The following is a 24,687-nucleotide window of genomic DNA, read 5'->3' on the forward strand; positions in this document are numbered from 1 at the left end:
CTAATGCAGTAAAACATCAGTATACTTAATTAATACAGGAGTTCCAATTTAAACAAGATCTTTGCTGGAACAAAAACCTGAACCCACTGTTGAGTAGCTCAGTCAATGACCAAACAATGAAAAATACAAAAAATATGAATAATTCTGCAATTAAATAAGCATTATCATTATTAACTAGTATTACATGAACTCTTGTTTAATCAATTGTACCTTTAATACGGTAATCAGAAATGAGAAATACAATTATAAAAGTGAAGTGTCATTGTGCAAGTTTTGCTACTATAAATAATATTACTGTAGTAGAGAAAACATATTACATTTTCATGAAACCGAATAGTATTAGTCAAATAAGTTTAAAAATTGTGGGAAGATGTAAGAAAAACTTTTTAAACAGAACAGAGTTTACTATATTTTGTTGTTCAGTCATGATGTTTGACATTTACCTTGTATAATGGTCGTCTTACGTCTATGGGACAATTCTGTATTACTTCATCAACCACATCTGAAATAGGCTGCATGAAATCAGGATTGGCGAACTGAAACAGATATGGCAGACTAGTTAATGACAGAAACGTCGTATATTGACCTTCAAATTATTTAAGGCTCATTTAATAAAACACAAATGCAGTGAAATGTTATCCAAAAACACAATGACCATACAATACACTGTGAAGTGAAGAATCAAAATGAGAATCAAGAAGGCAATTAAGAATTTAAAAATGCAATACAGGGTGCACTCCAGGGCTGGGGCTGCTTGAGAAAAATCAAAATTCACGTTATCTTAAGTGTAGGAGTATTTAATTTATAGATAAAAATAAATAAACAAATAAGAAATAGAATGTAGTTATGTATGTATATGAGAAAAGCGCTACATAAATGTAATGAATTATTATTATATCTTGTCACACACGAGACAGTCTGGAGCATCAACTCAGCAATATGGAGGTAAGGACACAGGAAAACTCACTGGAAGGAACCCAATTGCTAACAGCCACTCAACTTTCACCCGCAGCTCAGAGGATGAAGCCCACTAACATCACTTCAAACTTGGTCCTGAAGAACCCGCCTCTTCTACATAATGGGCTACTTAAAGAAAAGTGCTGAAGAAAGCCGATGTCAACTTCAATTGTAAAAGTCTGCAACATACACTTTGATCACATCTGAATTGCTTGATTTGCAATTTTAAACAGTGGTGCAGAGGGGTAAAACAAGGAAAATGTGTCTTTGCTCCAAACATTATGGGGGACACTCTATGAACCCTAGGGAGAAGAGCACAGAGCTCCACATAAGAAGGTGTCTCTAGAAGCCGGAACGCAGGGACACTAAAAGAAACAAAATGTCTGTGATTATGGACTGACACTTTTGTTTTCTTACTTTAAACCCCCAAGCGATCAAATAATTGGAAATATTGTGAAACAAGAACAATAACAAAATCAAGTGACAATCTAAAACATAAACTAGCAGGGCCTACATTTGAAATGCAGGCAGAAAGATGACACATTGGGCAGCTGCCTCATATCTCCAGGATTTTCTCCAGGTACTTTGCTTTTTTTCTACTCTATGCTATGAAATCACATTAATTACAAATAAACTATTGCCTTGCTTATTTGTTAAAAGATTAAGAGACTGGCTTCCACAGGACAGCAGTAATGAATTATATTATTACCTCAGATAGATTTTTCTGAACACGTATCACAACGTTAAACATGAATATGTGACAGAAAATGAGAAATACACACTTCTGCCACTAGATGCTGCAGCTTTACAAGAAATATTCACCTTACCTCTGGATGAAAGAAAATTTCAGGGCCAAGGAATCGCTCATATCCCACATCTATAAGAAACTCTCTTTTGTTGATTGCATTGATTCCCAAATACTTCTTGATCCATTTTCCAGGGTCCGAGTCATATTTTGTAAACTCTTTCACAATATCCGGGCAGATATAACAGTATCTTTCCTGTCAAACAAAAAAAATCTGCAAAAAATACCCATCGATTTGTTTCAACAGTACTCTGTCACAATAAAAGCATTAGCAACAATATGGCACACAATCACTATGAAAACAGGATATTCTGTTCAAATACTAGGCATATAAAAATGTATTCTGTATGGTAAACAAGAGTATATATGCGGAGTAACCTTTCAATCAGTAACAACTGCTGAGCAGCATGTATGACCGTGTATGACTTCAGAACGGTCACAGACTGAGCAAGACATCCAAAGGCAGCAAAGAAAAGCTGGGTATGCAACTAAATTCACATGTGGCAACAATAAAAACCATTATGTTAAACTTAATTAACTGCTATTGCTGCACTGGAGCACTATCCTGCTGAAAAAGATAACACACTGCTGAGATCACTGCTCTCATAAAAGGTAGTGTACAAAAAAACTATACTTGGAATAATGGTCACTTGAAGTTCTGTGCAAAGTTTAGCAGAAAAACAAGACCATCCTGCCAAAACAGAATTCAATGCACATTCAAGAACATAGATAAAATGTACTATTTTCCAAATCGTGATTCTGAAAAGTAGATGCTTATGTTTCAAGAAAGAGGAGCTTCAGTTTGATAAGCTCTTTACCTTAATTGCCTTTGCCGTTTCCAAGGACTGTTCAGGTGGGATTCCTATTTCTCTCTCTCTCAAAAGCTGCTGGATAAAGTATGTGATATCTCTGCCAGCAATGGGGATATGCTTAATGCAGCTTCCAATGACATAACCTTCAGCCTAATTTAAAGCAAAACAATGATGCATTATGAACAGCAAGAAAGATCTGTTACTCTATATTACTCCAGGGCAGTGGTTCCCAAACTCGTCCGGTTTTTGTTCCAACCAACTTCTGTTTTTAGCCTAATTAAGTGAGCTGATATTTCCCAGTATCTGTGTTTTGGTGGACACACAAGCTTGGTAAATAAGCAGTTATATGGGATAATATATATATTTTTTTCATTTTAACAATATTATTATCTTGATTTTCATTCTGATATTCCAGGTGTTCTGATTATTTAATACATTATGTACTAATTAGTGGGTCTGATGCTAAAGTAGCTGCAGACATTCACCATTCAGTGTTGTTTGCCCGGGTATCTGCTCTCCTTGTTTTTAATTGTCATTACAATGATACAATGGGAAGCAAACTACACAGGAAAAGGGCAAAATAATAGGAAAACAACAAAAGAGAGTTAAGAATTTAAAGCTATTGCAAAAACATATTTCTAAACACCTTACAAATGTAAAAACCACATTGCTGTTCTTTTCTGAATGCAGAATAAAGAGAGGAGAAAAAGAGACAAGATAATTAAATGAGATCCATTATTAATTGCTATCACTGTTTATGAATCTGGATGGAACAAAAAGTTGCAGCCACGGTGGGTCCCCAGGACCAAGTTTGGGAACCACTGCTCTAAGGTATCAGAGTTAAATGGCAATCAAAATCAAATTTAAAAATACATAAATAAGAAAACAGGGGCCCAGACTATGTACAGTCTAATAACACAAAATCAGGTGATGCAAAGTTCAGGAACCAAGAAGGGGATCAAACAAATTTATGGAACTGTTAATGTTATTCTTACTGTTTTGAGAAATAAATATGCTTCATTCAGTTTACTTATTTCTTTTAATCTGTTTAGGCAATCCGTTTAACAGGTTTGTTTCTGAAAAACAAATTATTCATACCACAGCTGTTCTATGATATAACTACAGTATATATAAAAACTTGTGGAGGACTACCGGCTTTCCATGCCGGTCCTCATCCCCAGGCCGCTAGGAGGAGCTCTCCCGACAGCAGGATCATGCCCCGAGGTCCAGCAGGGCCTCATGGACTTTGTAGTATTTTTTACACAGCCCTGCTGGATACCTTGGGGGCTACCAGGAGTCGCTGTGGGGGGACTTATGTGCTCTGTCGTGCCTTACGACCCGGGAGTACGTCACGGTCACGTGACAGGAAGGAACGACGTGCTCCCGGGGTGAAGAAAAGGACTGTTTGCCCTGACCCGGAAGGAATAAGGAACTGTGGTCTGTTGGGACAGGAACACCTCCGGGTCAGGGGCTATAAAAGGGCGGTGCCTCGCTCCAGACGATGAGCTGAGCTGGGAGGTAGAGGAGCAAGTGTCTGGGCGAGGAGGAGTGTTTGATTATTGTTATTATTATATTGTATATGAGTAGTGTGGAGGGTGCTTTGTGCACATTGTGTGAAGAAATAAAAGAGGTCGTGGACTTTTACCTGGTGTCTGGAGTTGTACCTGAGGGTTCAAGGGTGCACTACTGCCCCCTACTGCCACAACTGTAAAATGGTGAGAAATATCTTACCACTGGAATTACATGTGTGACACCATCCCCGCTGTCTATAACAATTCCTGTAAGTGTGCGTTCCCCAACTTGCCTTGAAGTCCAAGATGCTGCCAAAGCCAAAACGGCCTAAAATGAGATGGACATATAATCAACTTGGCTGTAATTCAGAACTGTATTTATCTTAGTAACATGCCACATAGCCACAATAAAATGGTATTCAAGCACATTTAACTTGATATTGTGTCAAACATACTGTACATATTAAGCACATAAATCCAGAAGCAGTTAAGGGAGGAAAATGGAAAGCAGAATGCCAACTGAAGCTAGCTATATTTCCTGGCAGTCATATTTCTTACAGTTGGGAAATGACTGTGTGTTTAAATTCATTGACAGCTCTATTTATTTTAGATCATGAAGAAAGCCTCATATGAGTGGAGGGACCATGAAGTCCTTAACATTATGGAGCCCTTTATAAGGTAGCTGACATCATGCACTAGTACTCTAAGTGTGTGTATATATTTTATTTTTCAATGCATTTCTATACCAAACTAGACAATGCATGTACTCACTGGGTGTTAATATATGCAATTGTTTATAATGCTGATGATTTTCAATGCATTGCAAATATAATGCTTTAAAAAAAGATAACCCTATCATTAGCATTTATTGAATGTGAAAGGTTTAGTATAAATTTATAAATAGCTGAATATCACACATTTCCATAAACATTGTTAGGATTCAGATTTTCTTAATGTTTCAAAATATAAATCTGATCATATTAACAAAACATGCAAAACATAAGATACATGAAAATATGAAAAAAACAAAGAGAAGCACCTGAACAGCAATGTAAAGTCCTGGTACATTAAAGGATTCAAACATAACCTCTGCAAGATACTCTCGGTTTTCTGGTGTGTTCAGAGGGGGTTCTGTCTAAATTTAAAAGGAAAAAATTACAAACAAGACATAGAAATATATTGTAACTCAATATCACCAGTGTCTTTCAATTGTGGTCAATATTGGGTCAAAACTAGTAATATTTCTTACAAAATACATCACCTGTGCTAAAAATGAGATACAATGCTTTAATACAGTACATTGTGACAACTTGTTATTCAAATACTAACAAAACTGCCTATGACAATATAAATACAAAAAGAAGTTAAAGGAGTATACCAACCACAAAACAACAATGGCTACATTGGCCATTCACAGTTTTTTCTGACTTTTAACTGCATGTGAGTTCCTAACAGGACTAAATAAAAATGTAGTTAATCTTTAATGGCGGTTTTAGTTTTTTTTTTTTTGCATTTGACTAAAATCACAAGTAAGATCTTCTGACCTTTCATACTTTAATTTCTCAATGTTAACATAAATAAAAATGAACAACAGCCAAGACATGAAACTGTCAAAACTGGTCGATAATGGTCATGTGACTTGAGTGGTGGTAGAGGTAAAGAAACATCAGTGGGTGGAGGGTATGCTGCAACATGGCACATGGATGACATGGGAGAAGGTCATAGACCACACAATTGTACAATTAAGGTCTGGTAGGCTGAACCCTTCTTCTTTCAGCTGCTCCTGTTATGGGTTGCCACAGCGGGTCATCTTCTTCCATATCTTTCTGTTCTCTGCATCTTGCTGTTACACCCATCACTTACATGTCCTCTCTTACCACATCCATAAACCTTCTCTTAGGCCTCTCTTTTCCCCTTCTCTGGCAGCTCTATCCTTTGCATCCTTCTCCCAATAAACCCAGCACCTCTCCTCTGCACATGTCCAAACCAACGCAATCTCCCCTCTCTGACTTTGTTTCTCAACCATCCAACTTAAGCTGACCCTCTAATGTACTCACTTCTAATCCTGTCTATCCTCATCACACCAAATGCAAATCTTAGCATCTTCAAATCTGCTACGTCCAGCTCTGTCTCCTGCTTTCTGGTCAGTGCCACCGTCTCCAACCCATATAACATAGCTGGTCTCACTACCGTCCTGTAGACCTTCCCTTTCACTCTTGCTGATACCTGTCTGTCACAAATTACTCCTGACACTTTTCTCCACCCATTCCACCCTGCCTGCACTCTCTTTTTCACCTCTCTTCCACAATCCCCATTACTCTGTACTGTTAATCCCAAGTATTTAAACTCATCCACCTTCACCAATGTAAAATTCATGACTCCGTCAGTGTATGATATTCTCTAGAGTCTAGCAAAATTTCTTCTGTTAGGGTAATCCTAATATAATTGTCCTCCTTGTGCCTCTAACAAGCATTTTTGTAAATCTTATCGAAAAGTCTTCAGGGAGAAATGCAACTGGTGGTGCCATCATCAGGTTCTGTAACTGTTAGCAGGCACAATTTGCAGTGAAATTAGTAAAAACAAATAACACATATCAGGATGACAGGCAACTGCTTTTATGAGAGTCAGAAATAAACCAAAGACCCAACAAAGAGTGTCAGGAAGACTTTTCTGGAGAACACAAAACTGGCAGTTGATGGTCGATTTAACAGGCAGCCCAGTTTACCGGATATCACTTTAATGACCATATTCAAGTCAGACATTGTGCTTGTATGTGAGATATCACAGCAAGTGTTCAAGCTGGTGCTAGGAAGAACATATGGAAGAGGACAACCAACAGAAAAATAAACTGAATACAAGGACTTGGTGAACCAGGGTCATAGACGTGGGGTAAAAAAAAAGAAAGGCCATCCATTAAGACAGTTAAGTGGCCTTCAGATGATGGTTTATCAAGCGGAGTGATGTATGGACTATGTATTCTAGTTGGACACAAGCTGGAGTTTGACTAATGGTTTATTTTGAAAGACTTCAGACAACCAGTAATCCCAAGTTACATCATTTTAAATGCATCTAAGTGCATCAGAAGGGTTCTGTTTTACCTGATCTTATGTTTATGCCAATGAGATGTCTACATTTTCTATTTAAGCAAAGGTGAAGGTGTGGTGACAGAATGGCCCAGTAGCCATACCACCTGCACTTAAGAACAGGTCATTCACCTGAAGCTAAGCATGTTTGGGTTATCCAGTATTTGGATGGGAGACAGACAAAGTAAGCTTTGTTTGCTGATGCCTGCATAAGGGTGCTTACCCTGTGGTCTATAAGTTGATCCCAACGACCCAGTATAGAAAAAAATAAAAGGTGTAGTCCTTTGGAGGACACGTTAAAAAGAGGTCTTGACCCAATGAGGTCATGAAAGATCTCTGTGCATCTTTTGAAAAGAATAGAGGGTACCTCGATGTACTTGCTAAATTGCCCATCATTGCCTCGTCCTTCTTGGCCCCCCGATTTTCCTGTCTCTAACTGGCAAACTCTCTCTCTCACCAGTTCATACTGGCACAAAATGCCTGCTATTGTATCATCCAGGTGGATGCTGCACATTGCTGGTGGTTGAAATGGTTCCTAACAGTCTATGTAAAGACATTTGAGTAGCTAGAAAAGCTCTATATAAATGTAGTTAAATATTTGCCATTAAGACTTCAATTTTGCATTGGCATTGCAGATATCACTGCATGTAGCCCTTGCAGGACAGAAAACATAACATGACATTATCAGACCAATTTATTCCAAAGGTCTAGCAAAGCCAGAGGATGATCTGACAGCCAAAAAATCCAATCTCTGCACACAAGTAGGAAAGCAGATGTTAGCTTTACAGACTCTATGTGTCATTTACACAGCAGATTAAAAATTAAACTAGTCAGTTAAAATTAGTAGTGTAAACATAAAGTATTGTTTACGTTAATAAAATAAGTCTAGGCCCTAGGCTAAATGTAATATGTAATGTTACCCTCTGAAATGGCTGCTTAAGATTAACATTCTTAACACATGTGTATATTTTTGTATCATTCATTTTATAAACAAAATTCATTAAGAGTACCTACAGGTAAAATTCCGTTACAACGAATATCTTTACAATGAAATTTTCATTACAACAAAGTATTTTTATGGTCTCGACAGTTTCCCCATATGACGCAAGTCTATAGAAATCTCGTTACTACAAAGTACATTCAGCAGATACTTTCATTACAAAGAAGTGCCCAAAAGACCTTGAAATGCCTGAATGAATCATCCGCAGAGCAGCTAGTTCTGTGGCCGCAGCTCAGTTGTGAACAATGATCCCCAAACAGAAAAATTGTTAGTTTTTTTCTTTCTTTGAACTTTCCTCGTACTTTTTTTTTGCCTTATTTGTTTCCTGCGGTCGTCAGTGATACCTTTTGTTTATTACTCGTCAGCATTTGAAAGACATCCATTGGAATTTAACTCATTGTCACCCTCCTATAGAAACGGCAGACACAAAAAAACTATAACAGTTCATATTAGAAAAAAAAAAACTACATTTTTGCAGCTCTTAATTGCGGCAAAAAGAAAAAAGACATTGCCAGTGAATTCAGAATTTTACCATCGACGCAGTCAACTTCACTGAAAGACCGAGCAAAAAAAGAAGAAAAATCTCGGGTTGCAAACGTATGTGAACTGCTGCATTAGAAGACGTTGAAAAAGCAGTTTTTATGTGGTTCAGTGATGCTCGTTCAAGAAACATTCCTATTAATGCGGCACTCATTCAAGAAAATGTGAGGTTTGTAAACTCTCTTGGGACCTCCCCCAACGCTGAAGAGCATCCCGAAGTCCAATCTCCGTGTCTATGAAAGACTGGTTATCTATTGCCGGGGCAACAGCTGGCTCAAAAATATGCTGCATCTATCCGCCAAAGCAAACAGAAAAGATATCAATGGGTGATGCAAGGTACATTGTAAATGCAGGTAACAGGATTACTTGATCACTGATCTGGCCACGACCCTGCCTGACTGCTGTGTCTGTGTAAAGCAGAGTGGTAGATCATGCTACAATAAATAACTGTGCCATTCCTGTTTCAAGCTGAATAAAGCTGGTTTTGCTTAAGTACTGAGACTCAGCCTCATGTTTTGGGGTGCAAGACAGGGACTTATAGCACGACCCTGATCTCTTATGATTTGCTTCTATGTCGCTTCACTGCTGCGCTATGAACCTGTTTTTGCCCTGCCCCGGCAACGGACAAACAATCTTCCACAGACACTGCAATCGTGCTTCGGGATGCACTTCAGCTTGTTGTTCCAGTTGGGTGGGGTGTGGGGGGGGATCTCAAAAGAGTTCAGAAACCTCACAATATGAAGAAGAAAAGGATGATTCAGCTCCTGAATGCGCTGCCCACAACATGCTTCCACATTTTCATAATGTTTGCATTTGAATTACTCCCACCCAATTGCACAGCAGTGCTTCAGCCATTGGATTTGGGAATCATTCACACCTTGAAAGTGTATTATCGCAAGGAAATGCTGAGAAAAATTCTCCTCAGCATAACTTGTACGCAGGAGGAGATTAAAATAAATGCAAAAGAAGTTATTGAAATGATTGCAAACACCTGGGCGCAAGTTAAAGAGAGCACTATAGTAACAAATACAGAATCTCATTACAACAAAGTTTTCGTTATAGCGAAATATTTTTTAGGTCCCTGGGAGATCATTGTAATTGAATTTTACCTGTATTTTAAAATTTTACAAATAAAAGGTCAACTATTCCTCTTCTGAGTAGATATTTTCTTCTTGTCGTTTGGCAACCTGCACTTTCACTACCAGTAAAATTATTTTTTGCAGGTGTTGAGCTTTTATATTTCCATTTGTTTTTGCACATCATCACAATGCTATTAGCTATAATCTTGTTCATCAAGTAAAACATTTTATAGTTCATAAGACATGTACAAGAAAAGCAAGGGCTCTAGACATAGTATGCAGCACTTTTATAGACAGAAATAAGCATACAAATACACTGATAGCCTATTAATGTGTACCCTTTTTTACCAAAGCAGACTGCAAATCTGTGCATTCTGATTTAGTCTCAGTTAGCAGGTCTCAGTTTAGCCCTTGTTATTACCCACAAAATAAATCCGCAGATTATTTGAAAGGGTGGCCCTTTTCTGTCTGTAAAGTGCTTGGGAATTTCTATGATGTCAAGTTGTACATAAAAAAAACAAAATGTTACAAACACAAAACGTTAAAGTATCTCACTAACTACTGACTCTCTAAGTGTCTAAGAGAAATAAAAAATCACCATAATTACAATAATACTCTAAACACTGACCTTTTGTTTCATTCCACCCTGCTTTTTCAAAATGCAGCTCTTCTTAAAACTTCTAAAGAAATATTTGCTCTTTTAAAAAACAATGCTTTAAGCTGTTTATTGTTATTCAGACACAATTTGAGAGACCTATTATATAATAAACAAACTTATTTACGGACTTTGCAATAAAATAACCATCACTATGCTCCATGTCTGAAACACTTAAAAAAAAAAAACAAAAAAAAAACAGCTTTGAATTAAAGGAAAGAGGATCGTAAGTTCAGTAGGTTTGCTACCCCAAAATATCTAGGGAGATAGAAGAGTAACAGTATTGGCAATTCATGTTTTCACAATTTTTCAATTTATATATTAGTTTAAAAGGCATCAAAACTTATGTCACAACACTTCTTTAAAAATTCTATCAATGAATGTCCTGCCACCTTCAAAAAAATGTATTATTTTAAAAACTAGGTGTCTTTGCCCCCTGCTCCTTTTGTTTGCCAACCCCTGGGCTGGCGCTACACACTAGCCACTTTGCGGTTTTGCCGCTCACATATGGAGATTTGTTGTCTTTGCAAAAGTTATTCTAACGAGAAACTGTTAACGTTTTAATACAAATGGCATATCAAGATCTCATTTGCCGTCTAATGTTATCCACGTGAGATGTACTACATTACCTTTCTTGGACACTGCCTTCTTGCAATAGTAATTTGGGCGGTAGAAGACCGTACGGTGTTAACGGTTGTAGATATTCTTCGGGATATTGTAAGCTTGTAAGATGTTTTCATCTTCCGCGCGATCACCAACGTTTCAGCATATTCTACTGATACACATTTAACCAATCTGCCGTGTAACCGATTGAAAATTTTCACATTAATTCGTTTGACTTCATTGGTTTTTTTTTTTTGATAGCGAGCTCAGACTCACAGACTTCTGCACACAAACACCCCAATCACCACATAGAGCAGCAGCCCTTCAGCCTTGCCCAATGTGCTGCTGTTCAAAGTTAGCAGTGAAACTTAAAGCCTCCAAAAGGACCTGTCCCATAGGTTTCAGTGTTCCTATTAATTTAATACAGCCACTTTAAGGTCTTATTGGTTCTTATCGCTTTATGCTCGTCTACATTTGCTCATCGTTTCTTCTTTCAATTTAACACATAGTTTGTCAATAAAGTACAAGCAATGCCGCTTTCACTGACATTTGATCCTGGAGTCTACATTTTTAGTTTACACATAAATTACACATTATTTTCGTTTTAGTGGGGTACTCTTTCTTTCAAAGTTGACTGTATACTTTAAATATATCATTTCAGAAAATCTTCAAACAGATTGGTGCACATACTGTATTCTGCTAGCAAGAAGTTAAATTCTTTAATGAGATCTTATCAACAAAGAAATATGTAAATATGATATACAGTATGTGTAGTAAAAATGGCAAAAATAATACAAATGTGTTTCTTGACACCCAAGAACTCTGTAATAATAATAATAATACATTTTATTTAGAGCGCCTTTCAAAAAACTGAAGGTCACTGTACAATCAGGTTAAAAAAATAAAAACATTCAATGACTAGAAAATTTAAAACCCAAATAAAACATCAGATAAAACACCAATAACAGTTACAGTGAATAAGCAATTTTGAACGAATGAGTTTTGAGATTAGCCTGAAATTGGTGAACGGTAGTCATGTTCCTAAGGTAAGCAGGTAATGAGTTCCATAAGGAAGGTGCCGATCTGCTAAATGCTCGGTATCCTATCGTGACAAGACGTGCTGGTGGATTATTTAAGTTGATGGAAGAAGAGGATCTGAGCATGCGAGAGGGTTTAGTGACTTGTAGGAGCTCAGAGAGATATGTGGGGGCAAGATTATGAATGGCCTTATATGTAAGGACTAAAATTTTGTAGTTGACCTTAAACTTTATTGGCAGCCAATGAAGCTGCTGAATAACGGGTGTAATGTGATCAGAGTAGGGTGTTTTAGTAATTATACGAGCAGCCGAATTTTGAACAAGTTGAAGTTTATGTAGTAACTTTTGGGTCAGACCAAAGAGAAGTGAGTTGCAATAGTCCAGGCGGGAGGTGACCAAACTGTTGACTAAAATGGCAGTAGAGTGATTTGACAGAAATGGACGCAGGCGATTAATGCTTCACAGGTGGAAGTAAGCTGCTCGAGTAACAGAACTGATGTGAGACTGGAAAGACAACGTGCTGTCCAGAATTACACCAAGGCTTTTTATCTGATCTGTACAGGTAACAGATGTGTTGTCTATTAATACTGAGATCTTTGATGCCTTCGCTATTGCAGATTTCGTGCCCATAAGAAGCACCTCAGTTTTATTGGAGTTCAACTGCAAGAAGTTAGAAGAAAACCAGGACTTAATCTCAGTAAGGCAATCAGTAAGTGAGGATGGTGGAAGTGATGCAGGTGGTGAAGTTGAGATATATAACTGGGTGTCGTCTGCGTAACAATGAAAGTTTATCTTCCATTTACGAAAAATGACACCCAAAGGAAGCAGATAAATGATAAACAGCTGGGGGCCAAGGACAGAACCTTGAGGAACCCCAGATACTACAGGAGTGGGAGTGGAGGTACATGTGTCCAGCTGAATGAACTGAGTTCTGTCTGTAAGATATGACTTAAACCTGTTTAACGGAATGTGAGAAATACCTAGTGCAGATAACCTTTTTAGTAAGGTGAAGTGACAGACAGTGTCAAATGCAGCACTGAGGTCAAGAAGAACAAGGATTGTGATTAGGCCTGAGTCTGCAGCCACTAAGAGATCATTACAAAGTACAAAGACATTTAAAAGAAACATACTCATCGTCTTTCTAAGACTGCACTACTTGCACTTTACTGATTCAAGAATGCAAGGCAATGTCAAAGGCTTTTGAACATGAGCACTATGTCAAGAACGATATCGTTTTCATTAATGTTTACAGAAGTCTGCAAAACTTGACATTTTATTGATTTTTGAATGTATAACAATCTGTGTGTTCTAAACAAGTGCATTCCCTCAAGCCCTCAAGAAGAATCTAGTGAGCTTCATGCAGTTTAATTTTTTTGTTTAATAAATAATTTTGATTTTCAGTTTTGAGTTCACCTTTCACCCAACCTGATGTATTGGTTTCAAATGTTGATACTTTTTAAAGTATTACATCAAAATTGGGAAGTGTCAGTATTGCAAAAAACACTAAAAAACACAACATGAGATATTTTCTTGGATGTTTTTATATTGGTAACTGTTGACCAACATTGGTCACAATGGACTTCTGTGCTACTTCTGTTCAGAAATATTTTTCTGAACTTTGCTCTACATAATTAAATATATTTCTCAGCCATCACTACAAAATACATGGGGTAAGCACCATAAAAAATATCATTTTTGTGTGGAGGATTCCTTTAATAACTACAGCAAAATGATTTGTATGAGCTTTGATTAATCTGTACACTTAAGTTATAATTATGGTGCTACCTATAAATTAAAGCAGTTATTTTTGGAAGCACAATTACCATTCAGTCATATATGAATAGATTCAGAGAAGACTACCAGAATAAGAAATATTTTAAAATCTCTTATGTTTTCCACATGGTTCATATAAAAACACCATCTCCTGATAATCAATATAAAATTACGATTTTAAAATATTGATGAACATGTGAAATTGCTACTATGGGAATTAAATAATTTTAGTCTCCCTGTGTATCATTTCAATACTTACCATTAAAAAATAATGATCTTCAGGTTCTGCCCGTAGATATTTAAATATTACTTGCTCCATGAAGCGCTCCATCAAGTCCCAGTCTTCAATTATACCATGTCTGATTGGCCACTGAGAAAAAAGAAAGATCTTTGTTTATTTCTAACATATCTAACACAATTTCTAAATGGCGAAAATATATCCTTCAACTCACAGATTATCATAGGGCAAATTCAAACTAACACAGGAAGCACGTGGGATGCACATGGTCTGGCAAATGATTATGCTATGGGGAAGCAGAAACGATGGAGTATCAACAGTAAAGTAAATGACAAGAACAATGGGAAGAACCCTGACTTTAATTCTGTGCAGATTCTACATCTATAGAATATAAGGAAAAAATGCACTCCTAATGATTTACTTTTGTCTTAAAAACTGACATTTATTATCTGATAACAAGTGGCTCTGCAATCGAAATGTAAAAAGTTACACTGTGTTATGCTCTATAGGGTCAATGAATTCTTACTGCCCTGTGCAACTCAAAAAGATGTTTCCTTAACATTTTATTTTTTTAAAAATATTATTGTTGAAATGCAAAGAAAATTATTAACAAACTGAAATTGTTATCAATCAAAACAGTCATATACAGTATATGTAATTAAGTAATAAACAATTTTTGAAAATGCAACTATGATTGGCTTTTATACAATCCCAAAAAAGGACATGCTCATAAATAAGAGTAAAGGCCAATAAAAATCAGAGTTGTACTCATCTCCAGAATAATAAATTAAAAACGGATGTTGTGAACATTATAGTACTTTGCAAAACAAACTTAATTAAATAGGATCACACTTTTATCTTAGTTTCATGTAGTCATGTAGCTTCAAACTACTATCAGTAAATTCGTCTGGTTTCTTAATTTTATTGCAGTCAAAAAAAAATCATACTGTGATAGTTTTTGGTTGTTATTCTCTTTTCATTTAGTTTGGTTGTTCTCTAAAAAGTATAATGCAATAATATATCATTAATACGTACATACACATATAGTAAGTATTAACTCAGAATAAAACAGCTTATCAAGATGCTTTTAACAGATCAATGCAATTAGGATTTACCACCTTTGTTGCATAAGTAGGTTTATCAACAGCTTCATCGCCTATAAAAAAATCTAAGTCGTCTATTCCTCGCATCAGCCTCCTCTGTGCCTGTTCACCAACTTTTGCAGATTCTTTAATTGCAATACCTAAAAACACAAAAGAGAGACTGACTTTGAGTGAGCTAAAAGAAGAATCACCTTTGGCTGACCAGGAAAGCATTCACATTCATTAACGGTCTGTTTGTCCATTTTTTTCATTGATATAGGGCAATTCTCAAATGCCTTAAGCAATATGCAATTATTAAAAAGCAAAAAATGTAAAAGCACATTGGGACGTTCTAGGGAGAGTTTAAGGTCATGAACTGTAACAAAACATCTAAAAAAAGTAAAAGAAGTCCACTTTATACAAACAAAAAAATTGGGTTACTGCCACATAATATGGATCAATACATTTTTGTTATGTGTCATATTTCCTGATATTGAGGAAGACAGATAATGGTGTATACTGTAGCGTGAGGACGGGACCCTTCCCCGGCTGGGACGCCTCCACACTCGGGGGAGTAAGCGTGGCCAGAGTGTCACCTCCCCCAGGACCCTAGATGGTAACCCCCCTGGTTGCAGCGTTGCCTCGGACTCCCCCAGGGCTTCATGGGAGTTGGAGTTTGGTGCAGACCTATTCGGATCCGCAGGCACTGCCAGGGGGTGCTGCAGTAGGAGCTGCTGAGCCCTTATGGGCAGTTCTTCCACCACACCCGGAAGTGCTGCCGGAAATGAGTCATCAAGCACCTTGAGCACTTCTGGGTGCCTTATAAAAAGAGCCAGCAGCCACAACTCGGGGAGCCAGGGTCAGGTGGAGGAATGACAAAGCTTGACCCAAGGAGTGGAGGAGAAAGGAGATAAAGAGAAGGAGGAGAACTGTTTGTGTGCTGTGCTTGTGCTGGACTGTGTTGAGCTTGTGGGAACTGGGAAGGTGTGGCCCACAAGGTAAAAAAGAAAATAAATATCAGTGTGTGCCTTGAACTTGTGTCCCACGCTTGTCTGTGTGGGATTAAAATGGCAGTGCTAGCCTGGGTGGTCCAAAATACCTAACACAATTTTGGCCTCGGGCATTGACCCAACAATGTGGTGGATGTGAGAAATAAGAATGATGACCCATATTGACTCCAGTGTGTTCCACTGTTTTTCGATCTCTAGCCTAAACAGTTCTTGTCATCTGGTCTCAGAGACAGGGGTAATCAACTGGCCTGCGATCTGATGACAGGGAAATCCACAAAATAAATATGATATTTATTTGTTTATCTTTTAAGAACTATTTCAGGACTTTTCTAGCCTTGGTGATATAGAACATTACCCAGATGGAAAAGCTTATTCGAAATGAATGCACTTTTACTATAAAGTACCTATTTATCGATAATATTTTGCATTCAATCACTGCCCTGCTAATATCAAAGAACAGATACTGTACCATAAACACACACCCCAGATTATTAGCCACCTACCACTAACCTGCATGGCTGCATTCTGACAAGCATATCTGAGCACCAATACTGTTATCAGGTGACATACTGTAGCTCATCACTTATTGTAGTAAGTTGAGCCAGCTTTCTGTGGCCTTTGTGTCAATGGTCTGCAATGCTAAATTATAGAAGATGAGCTTGAATGTTCAGCTATATTTCACAGGGGGCAAATGAAGGTACAGAAGTTAGCCAATTCTTGATATGCATGTGACACTCTGTTACTGATATGCTCATGCTAGAATGCCTGGTTGTCACTACCGCGGAATCTTTAAAATGTTCTAAATTATAGTCATTCCCCTATTTCCCTATTTCCCCAACACAGCACATAAACAATCCATTGCTGTGTGCATATACAGTATGATGCTCTCGTTGACTAAAAAGTTAGAATTACATGGGAAAGGCAAATGCAAAAAATAGGGTTACTGACAGCTTAGAAAATCACATTTAATTCATAATTTAATTATATAATAAATATAAAATTCATTCCATAGCCGTTTCAATCAATATTTAAACATCTTTTTAGAACCATCCTTAGCAAAGTATATACAGGTGCCGGTCATAAAATTAGAATATCATGACAAAGTTGATTTATTTCAGCAATTCCATCCAAAAAGTGAAACTTGTATATTAGGTTCATTAATTACACACAGACTGATGTATTTCAAATGTTTATTTCTTTTAATTTTGATGATTATAATTGACAACTAATGAAAGTCCCAAATTCAGTATCTCGGAAAATTAGAATATCAATTAAGACCAATGCAAAAAAAGGATTTTTAGAAATGTTGGCCAACTGAAAGGTATGAACATGAAAAGTATGAGCATGTACAGCACTCAATATTTAGTTGAGGCTCCTTTGGCCTGGATTACTGCAGCAATGCGGCGTGGCATGGAGTCGATCAGTCTGAGGCACTGCTCAGGTGTTATGAGAGCCCATGTTGCTCTGATAGTGGCCTTCAGCTCCTCTGAATTGTTGGGTCTGGCGTATTGCATCTTCCTCTTCACAATACCCCATAGATTTTCTATGGGGTTAAGGTCAGGCGAGTTTGCTGGACAGTCAAGAACAGGGATACCATGGTCCTTAAACCAGGTACTGGTAGTTATGTCACTTTGTGCAGGTGCCAGGTCCTGTTGGAAAATGAAATCTGCATTTTCATAAAGTTCATCAGCAGCAGGAAGCATGAAGTGCTCTAAAACTTCCTGGTAGATGGCTGCGTTGACCTTGGACCTCAGAAAACACAATGAACCAACACCAGCAGATGACATAGCACCCCAAACCATCACTGACTGTGGAAATTTTACACTGGACCTCAAGCAACGTGGATTCTGTGCCTCTCCTTTCTTCATCCAGACTCTAGGACCTTGATTTCCAAAGGAAATGCAAAATTTACTTTCATCAGAGAACATATCTTTGGACCACTCAGCAGCAGTCCAGTCCTTTTTGTCTTTAGCCCAGGCGAGACGCTTCTGACGCTGTCTCTTGTTCAAGAGTGGCTTGACACAAGGAATGCAACAGCTGAAACCCATGTCTTGCATACGTTTGTGCGTGGTGGTTCTTGAAGCACTGACTCCAGCTGCAATCCACTCTTTGTGAATCTCCCCCACAGTTTTGAATGGGTTTTGTTTCACAATCCTCTCCAGGGTGCGGTTATCCCTATTGCTTGTACACTTTTTTCTATCACATCTTGTCCTTCCCTTCGCCTTTCTATTAATGTGCTTGGACACAGAGCTCTGTGAACAGCCAGCCTCTTTAGCAATGACCTTTTGTGTCTTGCCCTCCTTGTGCAAGGTGTCAATGGTCGTCTTTTGGACAACTGTCAAGTCAGCAGTCTTCCCCATGATTGTGTAGCCTACAGAACTAGACTGAGAGACCATTTAAAGGCTTTTGCAGGTGTTTTCAGTTAATTAGCCGATTAGAGTGTGGCACCAGGTGTCTTCAATATTGAACCTTTTCACAATATTCTAACTTTCCGAGATACTGAATTTGGGACTTTCTTTAGTTGTCAGTTGTAATCATCAAAATTAAAAGAAATAAACATTTGAAATACATCAGTATGTGTGTAATGAATGAATCTAATATACAAGTTTCACTTTTTGAATGGAATTACTGAAATAAATCAACTTTGTCATGATATTCTAATTTTACGACCGGCACCTGTATGTGTTCCAACTGAAAATTTTCCATTTTATTAGTAGAGCTCACCTAAAACACAAAGTACGTTATCTGCCTGAACCATTTCTAGGCACAGAATACTTGTATTAAGCTACTGGAGAAGATTTCTGGTGAGTAGTCGCATAAGTATACTGATAGAGAACCTTCTTTTAATTGATGGGATGTAAGACTTCAGTTTCTCATTCAAGGTGATTGTACATTCTTTTTTGCTCTCACATAAATGATACTCATGATTGCCACAGTTCAATTCTGTTGCAGTTCCACACATTAGTAAAAAAAACCACCATACCTTATAGCCCCATCAAAAGTTCTGCAAATCCTCCAGGACATAATGTGTGAATGACATGCTTATTGGGGTGATACGTTATTATTCAATACAATAATGTTGTGATTAAGTATGCTTTACAATATTAACTACTTGAATTAAATTCTGCAATATATTGTAATTTATTATTCATTTTTTATTTTACTAAATTCAATGCTAAAATCATATTTCTATATTAAGAAGATGAGTGTCATATATTAAATAAACCTACTGCTGTATAGATTAAAAGATTAAAAAGACCAGAGCCACCCTGTCTCGCGCTATAAGGAGAGCTAAGTGGGCATACGCAAGAGATGATCAACAAACAATTCAGCAGCACCAGAGACACACGTAGTATGTGGCAGGGCGTTCAGACAATTACAAACTACAAGCCCAACCCACAAAGCAGCGATGGTGATGTCTCCCTTCCGGATGAGCTGAACAACTTCTTTGCACGGTTTGAAGCGCAGAACAAAGAACCTCCGAGAGAAGCAACACCTCCCTCCACTGACCAAGCACTCTGTCTCTCCATAACAGATGTGAGGAGGACTCTATCCGGAGTAAATCCATGCAAGCCTGCAGGACCTGACAACATACCTGGTCGTGTGCTCAAAGAATGTGCCAGTCAACTGGCTGGTGTCTTCACAGATATCTTCAACACATCTCTGAGCCAGTCATCAGTCCTATCATGCTTCAAGTCGACCACCATCATACCAGTACCGAACAAGTCATCAGTGACAAGCCTGAATGACTACCGACCAGTTGCACTCACGCCAATCATAATGTTGTGCTTCGAAAGGTTAGTCATGTCACACATAAAGACAAATTTCCCTGCCTCACTTGACCCTCTTCAGTTTGCATACCACTCAAACAGGTCAACTGAGGATGCCATATGCTCTGCCCTTAACCTCTCCCTGACACATCTGGATAAAAAAGACACATATGTCAGAATACTATACATAGACTTTAGCTCTGCCTTCAACACAATCATCCCTCAAAAACTGGTTGTAAAACTGAGCGGGTTGGGCCTGAACACCACCCTCTGCAATTGACAGAGAGGCCCCAGGCAGTTCGGATGGGCTACAACACTTCCAGCACCATCACACTGAGCACTGCAGCACCACAGGGCTGTGTGCTTAGTCCACTGCTCTTCACCCTGCTGACTCACGACTGCACCGCCACGCACAACACCAATCACATCAACAAGCTTGCGGATGATACGACGGTGCTGGGACTGATAAGCAGGGATGATGAAAGAGCATACAGGGATGAGGTGGAACGGCTGGCTGCATGGTGTGAAGACAACAATCTATCTCTCAATGTTGACAAGACAAAAAAGATAATCGTGGACTTCAGAAAATGACGTCCTGCCCACATCCCAGTCAGCATCAACGGTTTAGATGTGGAGATTGTTAGGAGTACCAAGTTCCTCGGTGTGCACATAACTGAGGAACTTACGTAGACACATAACACCTCATCACTAATCAAGAAAGCCCAGCAGAGACTACATTTCTTGAGGCGGCTAAAGCGAGCACGTCTTCCCCCTTCCATCCTCGCCATGTTCTACAGAGGCACCATTGGGAGTGTTCTGACCAGCTGCATCACTGTCTGGTATGGCAACTGCAACATATCCAACCGCAAGCGCCTGCAAAGGATAGTGAAGACAGCAGAGAATATTACTGGGGTGCCTCTCCCTTCACTACAGGACATATTTTACAAACGCAGTGTCCGCAAGGCCTGTAGCATTGTGCAGGACCCCTTACACCCCTCACATGGACTTTTCACACTTCTGCCATCCAAGTGAAGATATTGCAGCATCAAAGCCAAATCTGTCAGGCTGCAGGAGAGTTTGTACCCCAAACTATTAGACTCCTTAACACCAGGTTGCCCCCTGGGACCTTCCACACGGCCTCAACCACCTCTAAAAAAACTTTTAAACATGAAAACCACTGTCCTGCAAAGATGAGTGTGCATGTAGAAAAAAACTGAAAATCTCATACTGACCTTTAAGGATTTTGTCACTCTTTATCCTTCTGCTGTGAAACATTCTGACCTGTCATTGTTTACACACGTCTTAAACAACTATTACCATACACTGATAATTTCTGTATTATCTATATCTATTATTTATTATATTACATATCTTACACATCAATATTGCTGCTACTTCTTTGTCCTATCTTTGAACAATGTCTGGTCTTGTTTGTGTTTTAATCTTTAATCTTAATTTTTTTTAATTTTAATTCTGTTTTTAATTTATTATTTGCATGTCATGTTATTACGCTGTGGACCCTGAGCTTCGCAATTTCGTCTATCTGTATACTTGCATATGGTTGAGATGACAATAAAGTTCACTTTGACTTTTTGACTTTGAAAAGACAGTTCACTGTCTTGAAATCTACAAATAATTTGTACTTATGACATGAAAACGCAATAAGAAACAATAATAGTTTGAGACCCTTATTAACAGACTGTTCAATATAAATCACAACAATCACACCAATCTTGCCCACAGGTCATATAATAATATTTGAATCTTTAAATTTCAGACCATAAAACATCTACCACTTAATGTTAGAGGTTTTTATATAAGTCGATCCATTCTACTTCTAGTTTAGAAAAAAGTTCAGGAAGTATAAAAGTGGGCTTTACAGTAAGGTCATGGAGGTACAAGAAGTGTGATGCAAAGCATTACTGAAAACGGTTCTTTATTTAATTTTCCTAAAAAATTAAAATATTTTAATACAAGTACTAAAAGTTTGACATCAACAAGTAGGTAAAATGATGCTGACTCTACTTGCCTGAAAATATTCATTACTGAAGCTTCACTCTGCATCTTATTAGGAGAGCTGGTAGTAAGCCGGGAAAGAGGGGTCTTTCTCAGTTATATGCATTCTGACAAAAAAAACATTCTCAAAAACTGAAAAAAGACTGCAGGCGTTTGTGGATTTTATTTATAATCTTCCAAAGCCACTGGATCTTTAAGAACATTGCTTATTGCTGAGAAACTGAAGACATTTTCACAATTGCTAACCCCTCGTACCGATGCTGGTGAAGCTTGATTATCAGTTTATAATACTTGAGATTAGAAGGCTTCATACTTTAATAAAGTAACAATAGTTTGCACAAATGTACTGTACATTTTACATTCTTGGATATACATAAATGTATGGTATCATGAGGTAACTATGGACCATTACTGTGCTATTTTCACAATAAATTATTAACTATCTACACATAAGCAATGCATGTTAATTGCTATACCTCCCTCAGGTACTTTCAAAATTTTAATTAATCATAAGGAAAAAAAAAAAACTTGTGATGCTTAGTACTGCCTTAATTGTTTAAATACATCAGGTTTCTTTTCTTTTACTTTTTTGCAACTTGTGTGGTGATGAACTTTGGCCAATCAGAATAGGAGTAAACACAACATTCACAAGACGTGTGCAAGCAGCGCAGTCAAAACTGATACCCGATTTCAGAGGAGTTTTGTTTTGTTGCTTCTTTACTTTCACTTTATTCACATCTCAGTTTTTGAATTCTATAGTCAAAGTAAATCAGCCTTCTCATACTCCTGTCAGCTGGAGCTGGACAGACAGTCCTAGTTGTTAGTGTGCTATAAATGATTTTAATAGAAACATGCCTGCAAACTGTATGCTACATATCAAGCTTGTTTAGCTAACCTGACACCCGGTAACTATATAAAAAGGCTCCAGAAAGACGCCAAAAAAAGGTAATTTCTGCCTTGCATTCAGTGTTGTCAGGACACTGACCAGAAAGCAGGAGACAGAGCTGGAGGTGGCAGAATTAAAGATGCTAAGATTTGCATTGGGAGTGACGAGGATGGACAGGATTAGAAATGACAACATTAGAGGGTTGACTCAGGTTGGGCCATTGGGAGACAAAGTCAGAGAGACAAGATTGCGTTGGTTTAGACATATACAGAGAAAAGATGCTGGGTATATTGGGAAAAGGATGTTAAAGATAGAGCTGCCAGGAAAGAGGAAGGTCTAAGAGAAGGTTTATGGATGTGGTGAGAGAGGACATGCGGGTGGTGGTTGTGACAGAGTAAGACGTAGAGGACAAGAAGATATGGAACAAGATGTTCCGCTGTGGCAACCCCTAATGGGAGCAGCCAAAGGAAGACAAAGCTCCAGTGTTGTCAGGGTAGGCTTTAGCTCCCAAATGCTATGATCCTTATTTAGATTAAATTGATTTTACAGCGTTACGTGATAATGAAGAGAGCTGAGTGGTTAGATCCATTCTGCATGTGTATGGTGTATGAAATAAGCAAGATTCCAATTGAAACATGTCAAGTGATATAATTTCAGCTTTGACAGTGTAAGTCAGAGATAATTTTAATAAAAGAGTTTCCACATCACAATCTACCAAAGACACTTCAACTGATTGGTGTATTTTTTCAGTGTATCATAATTTTGCTTACCTAATACACTTTTCCAGTTTAAGGGTATAAACTTACAGTAATTCTTCCAAGTACTTTATGTAACTTTTTGCTGACCTCCTTGTTTGTCAGCAGTTCTGATCCAAAAGCACTTAAACAGAAGGATGTTATAAACTGAAGCATCACCACTGGGAAATACAAGTGCATGAGTTCCGCAGCAACATGAAGAGAGAACTAAACTTTCAACAATACTTAATGGCATATTCACATACTCTATACAAATTTAATATTACTTAAATAAGCACTAAGTCTTAACTTGCTTCACACATAAATGGGAAAATTTTAAAATAAACTTACATGATGGTATTATGAACTGAGGCTCCGTATTACCAGCATAACCAATCTTTGTGTATCTGAAAAAGATGAAAAAGTGCAAAAGGTTTAATTACTAATGTAATAATTAGCAAATGACATATTATTGCATGATTTATACAAAATTCTTTAAGTGTAAAAGATGTCACTTGCACATTCTATTTGAAAAGGCATATATACACACAACAGAAAAATAAAAATCAGTTAAACATTAGATAATGTCAAAGAAGTCATCTGGAGAAAGGAGGAGTTACTCAGGTTCCTGAGTGATATGTTAAATGTGGATAAACTTGACTGTGATGTCAAAAGTGAGAAATCTGGCTGGTACAGAGCTGCTAAACCTCATGAATGCAGTTCATTAAAATGTAATCTAGTAAAAGTGACATTATTCATATTCAGTCAGTCATTATCCAACCCACTATATCCTAACACAGGATCACGGGGGACTGCTGGAGCCAATTCCAGCCAACACAGGGCACAAGGCAGGGTGCTAGCCCAAACACACACACACAAACACCAAGCACACAATAGGGACAATTTAGGGTCACCAAAGCACCTAACCTGCATGTCTTTAGACTGTGGGAGGAAACCGGAGCACCCACAGGAAATCCATGCAGACGCGGGGAGAACTTGCAAACTCCATGCAGGGAGGACCCAGGAAGTGAACCCAGGTCTCCATACTGCGAGGCAGCAGCGCTACCACTGCGGCACTGTGCCGCCCCTTTTCATA

The 24,687-nt window shown here is 38.0% G+C and overlaps 1 protein-coding gene across 2 annotated transcripts in view; it reads right to left on the reverse strand.

Moving 5' to 3' along the window:
* LOC120529650 (actin-related protein 3B) overlaps positions 1-24,687 on the reverse strand; it is a 58,291-nt gene that overhangs the window by 14,813 nt on the left and 18,791 nt on the right. The window contains exons 2-9 of one of the 2 annotated variants that reach the window (XM_039753636.1): positions 23,943-23,998; positions 15,212-15,336; positions 14,115-14,225; positions 5,125-5,220; positions 4,306-4,413; positions 2,581-2,724; positions 1,785-1,958; positions 444-536 (exon numbers count right to left, since the gene is read on the reverse strand). In XM_039753636.1, coding sequence (XP_039609570.1) covers positions 444-536; positions 1,785-1,958; positions 2,581-2,724; positions 4,306-4,413; positions 5,125-5,220; positions 14,115-14,225; positions 15,212-15,336; positions 23,943-23,998 — 907 coding nt within the window. Of the gene's footprint in view, positions 1-443; positions 537-1,784; positions 1,959-2,580; positions 2,725-4,305; positions 4,414-5,124; positions 5,221-14,114; positions 14,226-15,211; positions 15,337-23,942; positions 23,999-24,687 lie in introns of those variants that run through there. The other variant, XM_039753637.1, reaches the window with a different exon arrangement.

The sequence above is a fragment of the Polypterus senegalus genome, chromosome 5 (genome assembly GCF_016835505.1).
Source record: "Polypterus senegalus isolate Bchr_013 chromosome 5, ASM1683550v1, whole genome shotgun sequence".
Lineage (NCBI taxonomy): Eukaryota > Metazoa > Chordata > Cladistia > Polypteriformes > Polypteridae > Polypterus > Polypterus senegalus.